The sequence below is a fragment of the Globicephala melas genome, chromosome 14, assembly GCF_963455315.2.
Source record: "Globicephala melas chromosome 14, mGloMel1.2, whole genome shotgun sequence".
Classification (NCBI taxonomy): domain Eukaryota; kingdom Metazoa; phylum Chordata; class Mammalia; order Artiodactyla; family Delphinidae; genus Globicephala; species Globicephala melas.
The window spans coordinates 58,657,674-58,675,852 of NC_083327.1; the positions used below are offsets into that span (position 1 = coordinate 58,657,674).

The 18,179-nt window shown below is 36.4% G+C and overlaps 1 protein-coding gene across 2 annotated transcripts in view; it reads right to left on the bottom strand.

Moving 5' to 3' along the window:
• The window catches only part of STX7 (syntaxin 7), a 49,199-nt gene that overhangs the window by 6,567 nt on the left and 24,453 nt on the right, over positions 1–18,179 (bottom strand). For both annotated transcript variants that reach the window (XM_030853430.2, XM_060283433.1), the window contains 6 exons: positions 9,228–9,297; positions 7,153–7,246; positions 6,332–6,469; positions 5,510–5,562; positions 4,884–4,980; positions 3,582–3,654 (listed from right to left, as the gene is read on the bottom strand). In XM_030853430.2, the coding sequence (XP_030709290.1) occupies positions 3,582–3,654; positions 4,884–4,980; positions 5,510–5,562; positions 6,332–6,469; positions 7,153–7,246; positions 9,228–9,297 (525 nt within the window). The remainder of the gene's footprint in view (positions 1–3,581; positions 3,655–4,883; positions 4,981–5,509; positions 5,563–6,331; positions 6,470–7,152; positions 7,247–9,227; positions 9,298–18,179) is intronic.

Sequence of the window (18,179 nt, forward strand, 5' to 3'; positions counted from 1 at the left end):
CTCAGCAGCAAGCAAGGCATCTGAACTTTGGTTTAGGGTAAATATAGAGAACTGAAAACCGTCATCTGCTGGGCAGCCCTCATCAACCTCCTTCTGTGCTGAAACCTAGGCTCCCTGAGGGTCCCCAGAGCCTTCTCAACTGGTGACAATTTCCTCCCCCCCTCCTCTGACCTGGGGGTGGAACAGGTGTCAGTCTGTAGGATGGGTGACCACTGTTTCCTCCTCCTCCCTGCCGACTTTCAGTTTTAGAGCTATTGCTGTCCAACTCATTCAACCCACCTTGCTGCAGACATCCACAGATGTCTTTTCTTCTCATTCTTTGACTATTTTAGCCCCTGAGTCACTGATGTTCTTTTCGATGCTTCTACTGTCCTACATATCGGTGATTTCAATATCCAATTGCTGAGCCTCTAATGCCCAGGCCTCTCAATTCTTTGAACACATGTTTTTTCAAAGACTTTGCCTGTGGCGCTTTCCGAGCCACCCACAGCCATGGTCACACCCCAAACCTGTCATTACCAATAACTGCAGCTTCTCTATCATCTCCATTTCAGGTGTCACTCTCTGATTACCATCTGCTACCTTTAGAGTGATCGCCTTCTAAGACCCCAGGTTTAGTGATCCTACCACTTTTTCACTGCCCCTCACATACTTCATGTCCTCACTTTCCTCTTCCCTAGCCTAGACTCCATATACACAGTCATCTGTCACTGGTTTCTTGCATTTCTCCTCAGCCCTCTTCCCTCCTACTGTGGTCACAGTTAGGTGACAAAACCCCAACCTGTCCCATGCAGCTGAACATGGGTGCAAAAAAGAATCGCTGTGATGACTTATTTCACTTTAAATTCTTGACTGCACAGCACGCCTGCCTCATCTCCCCAATTCCTGGAACACTAAGTCACACTTCCTCCTCTCTCCCCTAACTTCTCATGCCTCGTCACGCATTGTCATTCTCCACCAGTGACCTTATTTCTAGATCACTGAGACAATAGGAACAACCCGAAGACACTTCCACAATCTCCTTTGACCCTACCCACCACCACATGCAACAGTCTCTGTGCTCCCCATGCTTGTACTTTATCCCATTCCTTGTTGCCTAGTTCAAAGACTTCAGGCCAGCAATTTCCTCCCTCTCACTATCAACACTTCTTTCCCATCAATCCTATTGCTGTCATCTTAAAAACACACAAACAAACCCCCAACCCCCTCATTTATGCCACACCCACTGGCAGCTATGACCTCACTTGACTCCTAGAAAGACTTGTCTCCACTTGCTATCTCCAGTCGCTCTCCTCCCAGTGTCTTTTGAGCCTACTTTATCATGCTTTCACCTGCACTATTTCACCAGCACAGCTCTCATCTGAGGTCACCTATGCCCTACACATTGTTAAATTCAGCAGTCAATTCTAAAGCCTCAGTTTACCTAACCGAATAGCAGCATTTGAGAGAGCTGACCTGCCATCGCTCTTGAAACGCTTTCTCCTCTCCATTCTAAAACTATACATTCACGTGGTTTTCTTCTGTATCACTAGCTATTCTTTCTTGGTCATTTTTGTTCGTTCCTCCTCGGCTCTCTAGGCTCTAAATCAGGGATCAACAAACTTTCTTTGTCTCAGATAATAAATACTTTAAGCTCTGCAGTTCATTCATATGGTTTCTGTCATAAATACTCAACTATGCCTCTGTTGTACAAAACCTGTTGTAGATAACGCATAAACAAATGGATGTAGTTTGCCGACCACATCCTAAATATTTACAAGTCCTCAGACACCCCTCTTCTCTATCTGCACTTATCTCCTAGGTGATCTCACCTAATCTCATGGCTTTAAATACCATCTATGTACAGATAACGCCCAGATTTATACCCCCAGGCCAGACGTCTACCCTTTACCCCATCTTCTCGGTACCAATGCCTATCAAACCTTTACCTGGGTGACACCTAGCCCCTGAATCGTAACAGATCCAAAAATCACTGATTTATAGCCATCCAAACCAGCTCCAGTGACAGATTTCCGCATCTCAGAAAACGGCACCGCCATGATTTTCGTGAGCCAGGCCAAAACCTTACAGTCACCCTTGAATTTACTCTCTCACATCCATATCCAGATAGTCAGTAGATCTTTTTGGCTCTACATTTAAAAAATATCCAGAATCCCACTGCTTCTCACCACTTCACTGCTTCCGTACTGATCCAAGACAACATAGCTGCCCACGTGGATTCCTGCAATAGGCTTTTAAGTGCTTTGTTTTTGGTCTTGTCCCTTTGCAGTCTGCTCACCTAAGTCAAATGATAACGCTCCTCTGCTCAAATCCTCCTGTGGCTTCCCCTCCATTAATACAAAAACAGTCCTCACGATGGCTCAGGGGCCTATGTAATCTGGTCTCCTGTGACTTCTGACATCGTCTCCATCCTCCTCTTGCTGACTCCATTGGCCCACGATGTCAGGCGTGCTTCTGCCTGAAGGCCTTTGCACCTGCGGTTCCCTCTGCCTGGAACATGTTCTCTTGCCTGCTCCCTTACTTCCGTGAAGTCTTCACTAAAATGTCACCTATCAGTGAGGCCTTACCTGACTCCCCCAGAAAAGCAGCACATTCCCCCCACCTCCTGCAGTCCTACCCCCGACCTGGCCTTATTTTCCCCGTAACACTTATCACCATCTACTTACTTTTCTTTCTGTTTTAATTGTCTCTCTCTTCCAATTAGATTGTAAGATCTTTTATCTGTTGTTTAATTTCAGCTGAATCCTCAAGGCCTAGATATATGCCTGGATATAGTAGGCATTCAATAAACATTTACTGGATGAATGAATGGCTTTTGAAAATTTACCCTACTGGGGCTACAGAGGAGGGTAAGAATGGACAAATAATAATTATATTAAACTATAGGTCCAAGCATTTCAACTGAACCAAATTCAGAAAATGTATTAAATATATCTTTAGCATACCCACAGATATCTTCATATATCAAAATGATAAAGATGATCAGAATCCTGATCAATGTTGACAACTACACCTTAAATGAATTACAATTACATTTAAAACTTAAAGGAAGTCTTAGTCACTGATTTTTTTTTAAAGAATTTTTCAAAAAGAATTCTCAGTATCTAAGTAATACAACTAAATTAATGTACTAAAAAAGCTATAAGAATTAATGTTCAGGCAAATGGCTTCTTATTCCCTCTACTTTAAAAGACAAGATAGTGTGCACAATTATGAACAGATGTTTTCCCCAAAGTCCTTGGTGTGATAAGAATTAAATTGGGATAAGACAGAAACCAGAGATCCTGGAAATAAGCTAGAATGATGTTAAATGTTACCTTCCATGATCTCAGCAGCAGTAGACCCTGATTAAATTTGGAACTTCTTAAATAAATTAAGCTGGTCATTTCCACCAGTAGGAGCCGAAAACGAGATCTGTTTTAGATAATGCCAAGGGTGATGCTTTGTTTATTACAGACACTGTACTTCTGATTTCAGGAGGACCGAAAGAGAGGAAGGAGCTACCCTGGCTTGAGAAGTTACCACAGGTAAACTGCATGTAGCTTCCTTCTGCCTCATGAAATCGAATGAGTAGGGCTTACCTATTACATCTCCTTGCTCATGAATCATCATTCCCAAATCTTTAAATATTTCATTAATATCCATAATATCAGCCTAAGAGAAAAAAAATGCATATTATTGTAATCAGAAATTCAGTCCCCAATCCACAAAAGGAGAAAATTTTAAAAAACACAAACCACTGCTCATACCTAGGTGAGCATGCATCTGGACCTAATAACATATATTTGGGGAATATCAGAAAACTATTTTACTATAGGCAATACCAAGTAAGTAGCCTCTGAATCTCAGTTCTCTAAAATAAGTTTGTGATGTTAAAAATATCAAGTGATTCAGAGTGGAAATGAAGGACTATACAATAGAGAAGGGTTGTGGGTTACTGAATTTATGTCATGCAATATGATTAGTTTTGTTATCATGAATAGTACTTCCTCAAAAAAGTAAAAAATATTCTTATTGTATTTCTAGTAAAAATGTATATGTCAATTTGACACTTTAAAAGAATAAAACATTAGGTGTAAATTCAAAGCCTCACATTAATAAATCTGAAAATGCAATGGAAGAGTGATGGATAAATAAGTTATAAATTTAATTTTCTTCAATATATAACTATTATTTTGCTTGATTAAAAAGTAAAGTTTAAACACTTTATTCAGGAAAGGTGGGGCAATTTACATATTCATCCTGTGCCTCAGTTTCCCCATCTGTAGAAGGGCAATGATAATGACACAGTTAATTACTTCACAGAGCTTTTATGAGAACTAAGTAAGACAATTAAAGAATTCATCACATAGTGCTTGGTGCATGAAGCCCTCAATAAATGGTAGCTATTGTTAGCTATTATTAGCCCACTTCCTAGGGAACAGGTAGGTTCCCTAAGAACTAAGGCTACTAAACCTTTTAGACCTCTTTGATATCCTACACACACTAAAGAGAAATAAAAAACTTTTAAAGCCCTTGGAAAAGTTTTATTCATGCAGGTGTGATGTGTATCATGTGCCATGGAAGCTTTCTAGACTCTCTGAACAGACCTTTATCTCTAGACTGATAATTTTCTCAATGCTCAGGTGGCTTGAGATGACTTAACAGAATTAAAAAAAAAAAAAAGTTGGAGTAGAGGGAAGTATATTTTCTCATCCTTGCACTAATTCTAAAGAAATTACTTTATTTTAACAGAATGACTCTAATTTATATGAAATATGCCATCAAATTGATACATCTATTTAGTTTTCTTTCTTGACCTCTCTCCCAGCATCATCTAAGCATCTTGAGGACAAACTCACTAAGAACAGAACAGCAATCCAATTCTGCAATGTAAAGCTTACTTCGAGTTGCCTAATAGAAGACTCTCTCTCCTGAATAAGGCGGAGGTCATCCTCTGTAATTTCTTCATCCTGCACTTGCACCTGAGGCTGAGTTTGGCTATTAAAAAGAAAAGAATATGTAAAAAAGAAAAACCGGTATGAAAACAATGAGGCTTCCTTTTTATTTAAGAAATACTTATTGAATAGAATATTTTTTCTTCAAAGTCATAGAACTGCTCACTTAAATTCTAAAAATATAACAGAAATGTTAACCAAATTTTATTCATGTTTCATTTCAATGATGTTATTATTATTTAATTATTGGAAACTATTATATTTGGCAAGTGAGTACTTCTTTTTGGTTGATTTAAACTTCACCTATGGGAATAATCTATATCAAATAATAATTAAGTCAATAATATTTATTTGGATAATTAAAGAGTATTATTGCTATACTGGAATATTTTTATATATTTTATAATAAATAATGACTTTGAAAATTTTTCAAACTTATTGTTTTCTATTTATAAATAACTTAGGATAGTCATGATATATACTGAAAGCTTTAATTCTGCCCAGGGACTGTGATGTAAAAAACGTATTTGAAGAATTATCTTTTGATCTGTATAATGTTTTATACTTCTTACCTTTCCCAGGACACAAGATTCCTTTCTTTTGAGCTCTCCTCAGGAAAACCACCCTGAATAATTTAGTAACAGAATGGATTGAGAAGATGCAAAGGAAAAACACACAACACTCACATTTTACTTCATAATAATCTAAACCGATTTATGTACACACTGGAGTGCAGGTGTAAGAAAAGAGAGAGAAAAGTTCTTGTTCTAGTATTTTAGGTCAATTACTTCAAGTAATAAAAAAAATTATATCCTAAGCTGACAAAGAAGGAATTCATTAAATATTCTCAAGGGCCAAATAACAAATATTATTTGATTAAAACATAATGTAGTCTTGGAACCTCTATGTTAAGGAACAACGAAACAACCTGTGATAGTTTCTAGGGAGATTTAAAATTAGATTAAGTCAAGATTCCACTCTAACTTATCCTTTATTTTCTCCAGGTGTACATTCGTTTTAAATATTCATACAATATATTCACTGTTCATTTACATCATCTTCATATAATGCAGGATTAAAGTGCTCTCTACTCCAGCACGAATACAAAGTAACAGCCTCAGGCTCAAGTTAGGATTTGACTCTAATCTTTTCTGACAAAACGTTTCTATATTTTTACATAATCTTTTGTTCCACAACATTGACAGAATAACCACAATAATACATAATGATCATCCTTCTTAAAAACTGATTAGAAACACCTGAAAATAAGTATTCAAATACCGATTTCCAAGATATTCACAGGTCTTTACGACTCAAGAAACATGCCGTATAGCTCTTCACGGGGCCCTTGGAGGGTACCACGTTCTTTTTACAGTGCTGATTTAAATACTTACAGACACTCTGGAACTGGCTCTTACTCGAGCGACAAACTCTTTCTCTCTCTCAGCAGCCTGTCTCTGCGCCTTCTGAAAGTTTGTCAGTGATGTGGTGAATTCCGCCACTAAGCGATCCTTCTGTATTTTCCTTTGACGCTAGAGGAAAGCCGGGGGGGAAAGAAACCTACCAGAATCAAGCTGTGAAGCTCTATAGAATTTGCAAAAGCTGTTTTGCTGCTCTTTATTTAATTCTGAAAATTTCACTCACTCTCCTATTACAGGGCCTTACTGATTAACTCAATAACATTTTGAACAATTTGACAGTATGTTCAAATACTGTGCTTATTTTACCTTGAGGCAAAAGGCCCATAATGTTGGATTTCTCACCTCAAGTTCTCATCCTAAAAACTGGGCCATGATTTTATGTTAAAGTATTTTTTTTTAATGAAAATAAAACCTTTGACTCACCTAAGTAATAACTTCCACAAAGTAATAAGCAGGGTAATAAATACATGTGCCCCTAGGAAACCTCACATCTTGAATGAGCGTGTATGTTATATGAAGTCAGTCCTGGAAGGCCAGGAAACAATTACTCAGGAAGCATTTTCTGAGCCCTTACTTAATTATGGGTCAGGGCAAGTGCATGGAAATAATTTTTGCTTTATTGAACCAAAGGATACTACCTGGGCAATTAAATATAGTTTTGTGTTCTGTGAACTAATCTCAAATTGATTTTTTTCCCCCTAATTTCCTTTCTAGCACAACAGTTCAAAAATCCTACAATACATTTGATTTCTTTCACATTCAATACATCAACAGTGTGTCTTAAAGCTTCATACCTGGTCACTGGGGGTGGTGGGCAGAGATCCAAACTCTTTAATGTACTTATCTGTTTCTTTGGCAAGTTGGTTCGTATATTGCTGCTTCTGTTGCCTAAAATGAGAAAACACACATTATAGCAATAGAACTAACACATTTCTTTAAGCTATAACTCCGCCACTTGATTCAACCCTGATGAATAGTTTTAGAAAAATCACTTTTTTATAGACTGGCTCCAAATTTTCTCTATGAAAACAAAATTTTCAGGTTCTATTCTTTCATAAATATTGAACAAATACTATGTGGAAGGTTCTTTACTCACACATGGAGTAACCAAGCTCTGAGAAATAAATCAGCAGCCATTTAGAAAGGAAGATGACAAAAGCCAACAGGAGATTGTAAGGTGTATGATGTTTGAGATTTGGTGGCTGTGGGAGCCTTTGATGTGCATCCCACAATTGGGACGTCAGTTGAATAAGTAAAGAAGATTTGTTGTCTTTAACTCTGCCCAGTTCCCAGGTCTCAGGGTACAGCCAGCCTCTCATATTTCTCTACCTGAACATTTATATCCTATACTTAAAAAAAAAAAAAAAAAGCAGAGACGAGTAATAATACGAATTTACTATTATTTAAGTTTGCTGTGGAAAAAACAATAGCACTCCTCTGTAAAAAGAACAGAACAGAGTAAAAGAGGTAAATTATATAGCTATTTATATCTATCTTGCTAGCTAGCTTATGAAGTAAAAACTAAGATCTCTAACTAAAGAAATTAGCACTAAAAAAAAGCCTGTATTAATGTGATGCTTTACAAGTACAACATCAGTACTTCTCATATATATTATCTCTCATTTTAAACATGTATTGGTCACACTTAGGATCCTTTAAAATAATGATACTATGTAAAAATATGTTTTAGTATAGATATCTGTATTTGACTGATAAGGAAGAATTATACCCTACTTTTATATACTTACCAAGTGCCCTATCTTTAATATGCCTTTTAAAAATCTTTAGAAAAAGTAATATAATTAAAATTCTAAAAGAAGACTTTAATGATGTCTACATATTCAGAATCTCCACTATTAACCTTAGCAAAATATTATTAACTACTAAGAATTATGGTTTCTATTCCATTTTACTTTATTTTAATAAATGATGGTTTATTATTTAGATTTGGGGCATGTTTAGCTCCTTGATATCTACCCACTGCAGAAAACTGCAATACAAATTAGAAACAACTGCAAATTCCTCAAATTGTACTTCATAAAAATATGAATTACTATTACCTATCTCTTAATTTCTTCTTTGCAATTTTTCCTTCTGTAGCTAATGTTTGGCATATCACTTATTACATATATATTACTTGAAATTTGTAGCTGTTAACAGTGCTGAACTAAGATTTAAGATTCAGGTTCAGAATAATGTTGGGCAAATCATCAAACCCCAAACAGACATGTTTTCCTTATAAGTAAAATGGAAATAGTTCTTTTAATCTATCTAGCTCACTCCAATTTTGTAAGTTTCAGATGAGAAAATGTGTAAAAACACTCTGTAAAGTCTGTAACCCATGAAGTATTATTGCTGTTTTTCTAATAGCATGTTAATTTATTCAAATATGTACTAGATAACTTCATTACAACTTTTTTTTTTTTTAAACAGAGGCTAATGCTTTCTGAAATTCAAATATGTAAATATAAACTTTTAGGGGCATAGTTCATATTGGATATGCATTGAATCTCAGTGAAGTAAAAATCATCATATGGATTGTTAGCTATGGGAAATGAATCACATAAGTAGAGAAGCTCAGAGTACCGTTTTTCAAAGCCATCAAAAACAACCTATTAAAAGGTATAAGAAAGCTAACCAAAGAAGTTCTGCTTTGATAGAGTAAGCCAGATCTTTAAAATGAAGAAACACATCTGCCCACTCTGGACAGGAAAAAACCTACACAAAAGCTTAGTACAAATGAGGCAGCAGAAAAACCTTATTAATTTTCCATTGTTTTCTCCAATAAACGTAACACTACACACTATCAAAGGAACATAACAATAGGTGGTTTTTCCCATTTCCTTTTTCTTGTTTAATTAATACTTACAGCTGCTGCCTCAATTCAGGTGAATCTTGAGGTGTTCCAAGTTGATTCAGAGTCCTCTGTATTTCTGCAGCTATTATGATAGAAAATAAATGTGTAATTGTTACAAATGTTAGGGCAATAGAAATTAATACAAACAATAGGACAGTTAGAAAAAGACAGAAAAACAAAGAGATAAATATAAGAAGTATTAGTTGAGAAACAAAAAAGAAATGGTTTATTCAAATCTAATTAGTGACAATGGACTAATTTTCAAGATTAATTAAATTAATTAAAACTCAAGATTAGAGACAATGGATTTATTTTCAAGAGTATTGTGTGGGGACCTTACCATGTGAAACGGCAATTATGAGCCAAAAATATTATCGTCTTCCCTATTCCATCAGAACATTTAGTACAATGGCACATGGACTTTCACGTAACTCTACTGGCATAAAAATTGTAAGGAAAATAATTGTTACAATTACATAATTCACTGGGATATAAAGTGAATGAATTATAGTTAATAAATGAAGGGGGAATAACAAAATTAGAAAAATTATTTTTCAACTATGTAATAAGTGATTCAAGCAAAGATCAAAGGATGCTAAAACCATGGGGATACTCACATGACCTCAAATTATCATCACACAGATGTCACTACTTTGAGTTAACTTTATCGAAGATAAATCTGTTGCTTATAAAACAAATGATCAAATTTAGGACCACCAATGGTACAAACTAGCATTATGAGCCTCCTGACATAATGTAACACGAAAGTCACAATATGACCTATGTATTTTGCTCGCCAAAATATTTAACCCAAATCTAATCATGAGAAAGAAATCAGACCAATTTAAATTATGGGCTAATCTACAAAACAACTGGCCTGTACTTTTTAAAATGTCAATGTCAACAAAAGAAAAAAAGTATGAAAGCAGGAAAGCTTTCTAAATTAAAGAACTAAAAAACACAAAACACTAAAACACCCAGTGTATGATTTTTGACTGGATTCTGAATCAGGAAAAAAAAAAAAGACAAACCCACAAAAACTATAAAAAAGTTGTGGAGACAACTGGAGAAACTTGAATTTGAATCTGGAGAGAGAGAGACTAAACAAGAGTTGAAAAATGTCAGCAACTGGTGAACCCAGGTAAAGGGTATATAAAAAATTCACTGTACTATACTTTTACTCTTCTGTAGGTTTTAAATATTTTATGCTAAGTTCACCACTCAGAAGTCTATGACCACTGTAATAAAAAAAAGGGGCTCTTTACAAAAGGGGAGGTCCTAGTTTTACGCATTTATATACACAAATAAAATGTCAAGTAGAAACAAGTTGAAAATCCATCTCAAAGTAAGAAACTTTCACACTTCCAAGAACTAGAGAAAAATGATTCAACCCACCCATTCTTTTCATTTAAAATAATCATTTATTTATACAGCTTAAATGCTTTTATATAGTCACTATTTATTGATATTTATGGGATCAAAGGAATGACTGTATTCCAAAGCACAGGATAACTTTTTTTCACTGAGAATGATGTAATAAATATTGGTTTCAAGTCAAAGATGAAAAATATAAATACTGGAGAGGAATCATATAGCAACTGTTAACCATTCAGCTACTTACAAAGGAATTTCTTTTTGCAGTTCTTTTCGGTAACAGATTTTTCTTTTGTGAGGTGGAGGAATTTTGTTTGCTGTTTTATAACATATGGCGGCTTCCAATTAGTTACATATTTCCTTCTTAACCTCAGCAGATTTTCTTGGGCTACCTTATAGGGCTTTAAAGCTTTTATTTTCAAAAAAAGTATGTTGATAAGACAAACTGATGCAGGCATTTATCACATATCGAGAGGGCTCTTGTCTTTTAAAAAAGGTCACAATAAGTGAAAAAAAAAATAGATTGCTCAATAAATGACACGAGGAAAACTGACTAACCACTTGGGGGTTAAAACAGAGAACTCTAGCTTACCTCATGAAGTAAAATAAATCTGTAATAAATTATTAATATAAGAAACTATTAAACTGCTACATAAAACTATAAAAATGTATTTATTACACAATCTTATTTATGATCTTGGCATGAGGTATAAAATATTATCCAAGTATGATATAAAACTAAAAACCATGAAGGAAAATATGTCAAACTGGCAAAACATACACAAAATTTTAAAATACTATATGAAAAATATGTATCTACATTACAAATAAATAAAAGTAACGTGTGTGTGTGTGTGTGTGTGTGTGTGTGTGTGTGTGTACGTACACGGGAGAAAATACCTGCAGCATATAATGAGTAAAGGGGTTAATATCCCTAATATAGAAAAGAATCCTATAAACTGGAAATATAAAAATAGCTCAATGAAAAATGGGTAAAAGGTATCATCTTAAAATTATAATAAGCAAAAAAAATATGAGAAATTAAACTTCATTGATAATCAACACATATCAGATTGGTAAAAATCAAGAAAAATAAGCAGATGATAATATAATTACAATCAAAAGCCTTGAAAAAGGTAAAGACATAGGAAGGAGCAATCTCCATCATGTAGAAAGAATCAGAAATAACTGAGAAAAGGTCAGACAGCCAGTACAAAAATCAGCCAGGAACAGGAACTTTAAAAATTGATAATATTCACTGAAAACATGAATAGCAAAAGAAAGATTGAAAAGAATATCAATCCTGGAAAGGATAAATAACTTTAATGTATGAACGCTATATAAAACTGTTCCGCCCTTAAAAAATTTAAGTAGACATGCTTCTGATAGGCCCAGTGGGAAGGAGCCTAAATCTACCAAGTGGTTATTTCCCTAGTTTTTGTAAACAGATACACTCAGCAACCCGTTTTCACCCTTTCTCCCTGAGTAAGGGCTTATATGCAAAGGAAGAGATAACCGGGAGCCCCTGAGGGCGCAATACTCCAACAAAACAGAAAACCAGGAGCAACACCTATTCTTGTGTACTGCTCAGAAAGGCCTCCAAGACCTGACAAGCTGAGCAGGGTGAAGTCTCCCCTATTCCCCTCTTCCCATTTAACTGGCCTGTCTGGAGGATGCAGAAGGCAAAGAGTTATGATGGCTAGCAGAAGCTTATTCAAATGGTGACTCCAACTGCAGTGCTCCTCAAAATGTGATCTATTTACTAGAACAGATCGTCACAATCTCTGGCACCTTGTATAAACCTGCTGATATGGTAAATACTTTTTGCTCTACCCTAAAAAATAGAAAACATGAGAAGGAGTTTGTTTTCAACTGGATGGGATGGCGTAGAGCCTTCACAGTCTTATCTTAGGGTTATATATACTCTTTATCTCTGTACTACAAGTTAGTTGTCAAGGTTGTTGATCCTCTCCTCCAATGGGACACTACACTAGTCCAACACACTGCTTACATGTGCTTTTAGGATCTGAAAGGCAAGAAGCAACATGCACTCTTCAATGCCTTGGAAGGATGGAAGTATGCCAGTAGATAGAAGATAAATTCCGTGAAAATACAGGACCCTGTTTCTTTGGTGAAGAATCTTGGTCCATTAATCCGTATGGATCACTGACATACTCCTGCAAAGTAAATGACAAATTGCTTTTCTTTGCAGTCTCAAATACAAATAGGGAAACAGTGCTTAGTGAGACTTTTTATGTGGCTCCAACCCATTTTACTGAATGCCCCCAAACGTTGCCAGCTCTGGCTTCAGCTCCGCAAAAGAAAAGGCTATCCAGCTAGTTCAAGTGTTGGTACAAGCAGCTCTACAAGTTGGCTTTAATGACCCGGTTGATCCAATGGTAACTCAAGCGCCTGTGCAATTTCAGAGTTCTGTATAACACTAGTGGCAAGTCCCACTAGGAAGAAAAAAACCCACAGGAGTCCCTTAGAATCTTGGAGCAAAATCATGCTCTCTTTGGCAAACCAATGTTATCTTTTGAGGAACAGTTCTAGTTTTGCTACTAAGCCCTGGATAAGAAGTAAACAGTGGTATACTAGGTGACCCAGTGACCTGAGCTGCCTGCTATGTATTAGGTGTTATGTTACCTTGTTAGTTTATCTCTTTCTAGATTTTGTTCTGTGTATGTTAACCAGCCTGCCCCTCACCCCAACTTCTACAGCACTTGTTCACTGGACTAATCAACCAGCAATGGTTTAAGAATAAAAACCACTTGTAGGCTCACCAACTGGACTTCCCCTTTCTCAGATTAACATGATTACTGGAAATGCCATGTACCGATTTGCAGCAAGAGTGTCAAAAGTAAATAAGTGATGTGGCGCCATCTATGGGGCTATGAGCCAGTCACCCAGTGGCAAGATGATGACACTCCTTCCTTCGTGGTGGAGGCGGAATTTCATACTCACTGAAACAGCAGTACTGTGGATTTTGTTATGCTTCTTCTACTGCCCTCCCCCCCATGATTCTACCAGCTTCCTAATCCATATATTAGTCACAATCACGGTATTCTACACACCGGTGCTTTTGATCAAGATATTCAATTGACAGAGAAAAAAAAATTAACAGAACTTCCAAGGACAACGGGATTCCTTGGTCTCCCAGTACTCCATTATCTGGAAGCTGCTGGACTTCTAGAATCTTTAATGGCCTTTTGAAGACCCAATTACGGTGTCATCTGAGAGACAGTGTCTTGGGAAGGTGACCTGCAGTCCCATGGGATCTTTACGCTCTCAAAGAACCCCCACTCCTTGGTGCTGCTTCACCCACAGCCAGAAAGAACACTCAGATTTAGGAACTAAGGGGCAAAAGTGAAGGGAAATAGTTCACATTTACACCTAATTACTCACTTGCAAATTTTCTTCCATCCCTTGAGGTGATTTACAGACAATATCCAAATAAGGAATATAATCACACCTCCATCTGGTAGAAGCAGAGGAGGAATGGACTGGAAATCACCCACTAGACCTGGCACTGGATGCAGGAAATAAACAGGCCTTGGTCCTATCCATCTGTAGAGATGGGAGAGGAGTTCAGGTTGTATGAGTGAAAGCGGTACCATGTTAGACAGGGGCTTTTTAATTTTTTCAAGCTTAAGTATGCAAAAAGGGAAATATGTTCATTATCGGAAACAAAAGGTATGAACTATAATGGACATTTATTTTTGGTCATCTGATACCCCAAATTCTTATTACATTGGCTCTTTTTGGTTTATAATACCATGACCACTGGGAAGCATCATTACAGAACCAGTCTTAGGGGAAAAAACTGGTTGTTAAACTAGTCTAAGAGTCTTTGGGCTTTGCTTACCTCCATTATGAGTAACGCAGGTGATTAACAGTCAGAGTCCTAGCAACAATCACAAAAAGAAAGGCCAGACTCATAAAACAAGCTACTTGTAATCAAAAGCTAGATTTACTTAGTGCTATTTAGGTTTCGTAAATATTGAAGTTCTTTACAAGTCAAATGCTTTAGCTGACAACCTTCTTCTCACTCTGAAACAATAATTTTAATAACACAGTATCTCATAAATTGAACTTTCTTAGAAACGCAACCATTATGCTTTGCCTAACAGAGTGCATTAAATTAATGACTGCTAGATGCTTTTCATGAATACAAATGTAAGACAAGGCCCCTTACACTCAGGCAGCATGTAATCTAGAAAAGGAGGAAAAAAAGGTACATTATATAAATGTTACAATAATGTTTCAAACGAGGACCTATAATATAGGCATTCAATTGAAGGACAATCCAAAAAGCCTTAACAGAGGTGGCATTTGTATTGTTTTTGAAGTAAGACACTAGACACTTTGTTTTGGAGATTCAAACCTCTAATACCATACTTAGACATAACTTGAAATGATCAGATTACCGACTGGTTCCCCCAACCACAAGGGTAAACTCCTTAAAGGCAAGAACTAGGTATCCATTGTTCATTACTGTATCTCTAGAACCCACCATATTGTTCACACTCAACGAGTATTTTTTAAACTGAACAACAAAAGAGCATTAGAAAGACTGAATCCTATATAAGAAGTCATATGTATTTCTAAAACACAAGGCATATATAAGAAGAAAGCTAAGAAAGGTAGGTATGCTCCTTTATTACTCATTTATTCGACACGGTCCGGCCATCCACTACCCACCGGGCACAGTGAAGGGTTTCTGGACATCAACACTCATTTACTTGTATATCTTTACTTTGTATAGCTCTAAACTTGAGGATCAAGTAAACGTATCATCTGATCAGGTGATAAAGGGCCTATGGAAACATAAATTTGAAATTACTGAATCAAATTTAGGAGAAATATTATATGGCATTAGTTCAATTCTATTATATACATGAAGTTGAGAACCAAACAGAATAACTGATTTGTCCAAGAAACTATGGCTATTTCAGTAGAAGAGCTGGGATTAGAATATAGATTTCTTAGTTTCTAAAACAGTATTTTTCAGTGTCCTAAAAGGGCTAAAAGTAAAAGGCTTTTAAAAAGATCATTTCATAATCCAGGTGTATGATAGTTGCCAAAGCAAACAAAGGAAAAATAAGTATGTGCTAACTTCGAGTAACTTAATAGGAGTTGAGCTGAGATGCTTAGGTGTTGCAAGTAGTGTTCAAAGTACATTTCAAGTCCTACCAGTGGACCACAAGGATTCTTCCGCCCTACTGAAGTTGATCAGGAAATAAACACCTGTCCTTTCTTCAGGTCTTATGAACTGGCAAGATTCCAGAGACATCAATTTACATATGACCAGTATTACCCTCTTACACCAGGGTCAGCCATTTATGACCTGTCGGGGCTTCCAGCCTAGTTTTATACAGCCCTCCAGCTAAGAATGGTTGTTACATTTTGAAAGGGTTAACAAAAAACAAAACAACAATGAATACACAAGAGACCATACGTGGGTAGCAAAGCCTAAAATGTTTACTATTTGGCTCTTTATAGTAAAAATTGGCCGATCCTTGTCCTAAACTAGTAAAAATTCCTAAAACTTTGTATTCACAAACTCAATTCAGTATGGTACTTGAGTGTACTAAGTACTCACTATGTGGTCTGTTTCACACAAAACTGAACAATGCTGCAAATCTTCCACTGAACACGCATGTATACTAGGTTGGATTTCTGCAATTTTCAGAAAGAATGTTACTAGTACCTCACAGGTGCTGGCTTGTATGGGCTATTATTTTCAATTGCTGCTCTTCTCACATTAATTTAGAAACAATTATCGTTACTTTTTCATTGTACTGGATGAACATTTTTGTAGAGTAACTATGTCGTTACCAATCTATTATTTTATTACTCTCCAGTTTTTGACTATCTCCTAGTTTTAGGATAGTGGTTCAGAGGATCTCTTGCCTTACTCAAGTTGACCATGTTCAAAAATGTTTAAGCAAAATTAGTTCAGAGAAAGAGAGAGAGAGATAAAAAAGAGGTTTCTAGGTAGATGACAAACAGGATGGTGATCTGGAAAAACTGATAATCATTCCTAGCTTCTTCCAGGTCATGTCTACTGGGTTTCATTTCATTACCTTGCCTGGGATACTGTGAATTTATGAAGCAGTCATATTCATTTTTATTGGCATATGTCTAATTTGAAAGAAAAAAACCCTGTGAAACATAAAAATTAAGGAACAAATATTTTACATAACCATAAACAGTTACTTGAAGAAAAATTCACCTGATACTGATAAACTGAGATAGGATTAAATCAAGATGCACCTCTACAACAATAGAATGAATAAATTATTTTTGCATTATCTACAATCTGCAACTATTTGCACCATTACTTCTAGAGAGGTGACTTTACAGTATATATTACATTTTTCATGACGTAAAGATAACACTATTTCCTACACATCCAGAAAAGGTGCATTATTATTTCCACAAAACCCAAACCATCCCCTTTCTGGCTCTTCATTATTTTCAGTACCAAACACCCATTCTGTTCCACGTGAGTCTGCTGCCATCTAGTGGATGATCTAAGGAAAAAAACGCTTCATAGCAAAGGGTATTTTTTTCTGCTGTACAACTGTAGGCAACAGATGGCATCAGGGGCTGCGTAATGTCACCACCTGTCAGAGTGCCCTGGGGACCAGGGAGGATTATGTCTGACCACTGAGAGTGGCTGGGCTTCCTGGGCCAGCCCTAACAGGCATGTGCGCCTTCAAAGAAATGTCTCCAAACAACGGAGAACAGAATACAACTACTTGCTCTTTTAGCACAAAATATCTGTTGCTCAACCCAAAATAATTCACAGTTGAAACTGTCAATCGTAGAAAAAAATAATGGTTATTAAAACCCTTGGACAAGTGGTTTTGAGATTCTGACTTGGTCTCACCCACATCACACTGAGGAAGAAGAAGTAGAGTGTAACACTGACCAGCAAGCAGCCTGGGAGCCAGACAGTCTGATTTGGAAATCTGACCTCACTTCTTGCTGGCTGCTGACCTTGGGCAATTGACCTCATCTTTCCAAGCTATAACTGCCTCACCAGTCAAGCAGGGGGGGAATCACCTCTTCCTCAGTTATGATGAACTTCAACTGAGGACAGTGTATGTAAGCACCTTGTACTGGAAACAGAAACAGTTCAATAAATGAGAGCAAACAGTATGAAGTGGCTTAATGTTTTTCTCCTGAAAGTCAGAAATGAACAGTAAGAATATTCTTATTAATATATATTAATGTGAACCATGCTGTAGGAGGGTGTTGAAACTTAATAAACTCTGATATAGTTATGAGAATTGTAGAGATAATGATAAATATCAACTGACACAAGACAGTTATAACCCCTAATTAGGAGCGAACTCAGCTACCACCTGACAGTGACATGTATACACACAAGTAAGAAACTGAACTAGAAAAAAAACCCAACTAAATATTAATAAAAACAAATTCTGTTTTAGACAACTCCTCACCTATCAAACACTCTGTCTATTTTAAAGGGTGGGTTGAAATATTACAGACGATATATATAAAAACATTTTCAAAATGGCATAGATTTCTGTAAGAACACGAGATGCTATTACTGGTAAG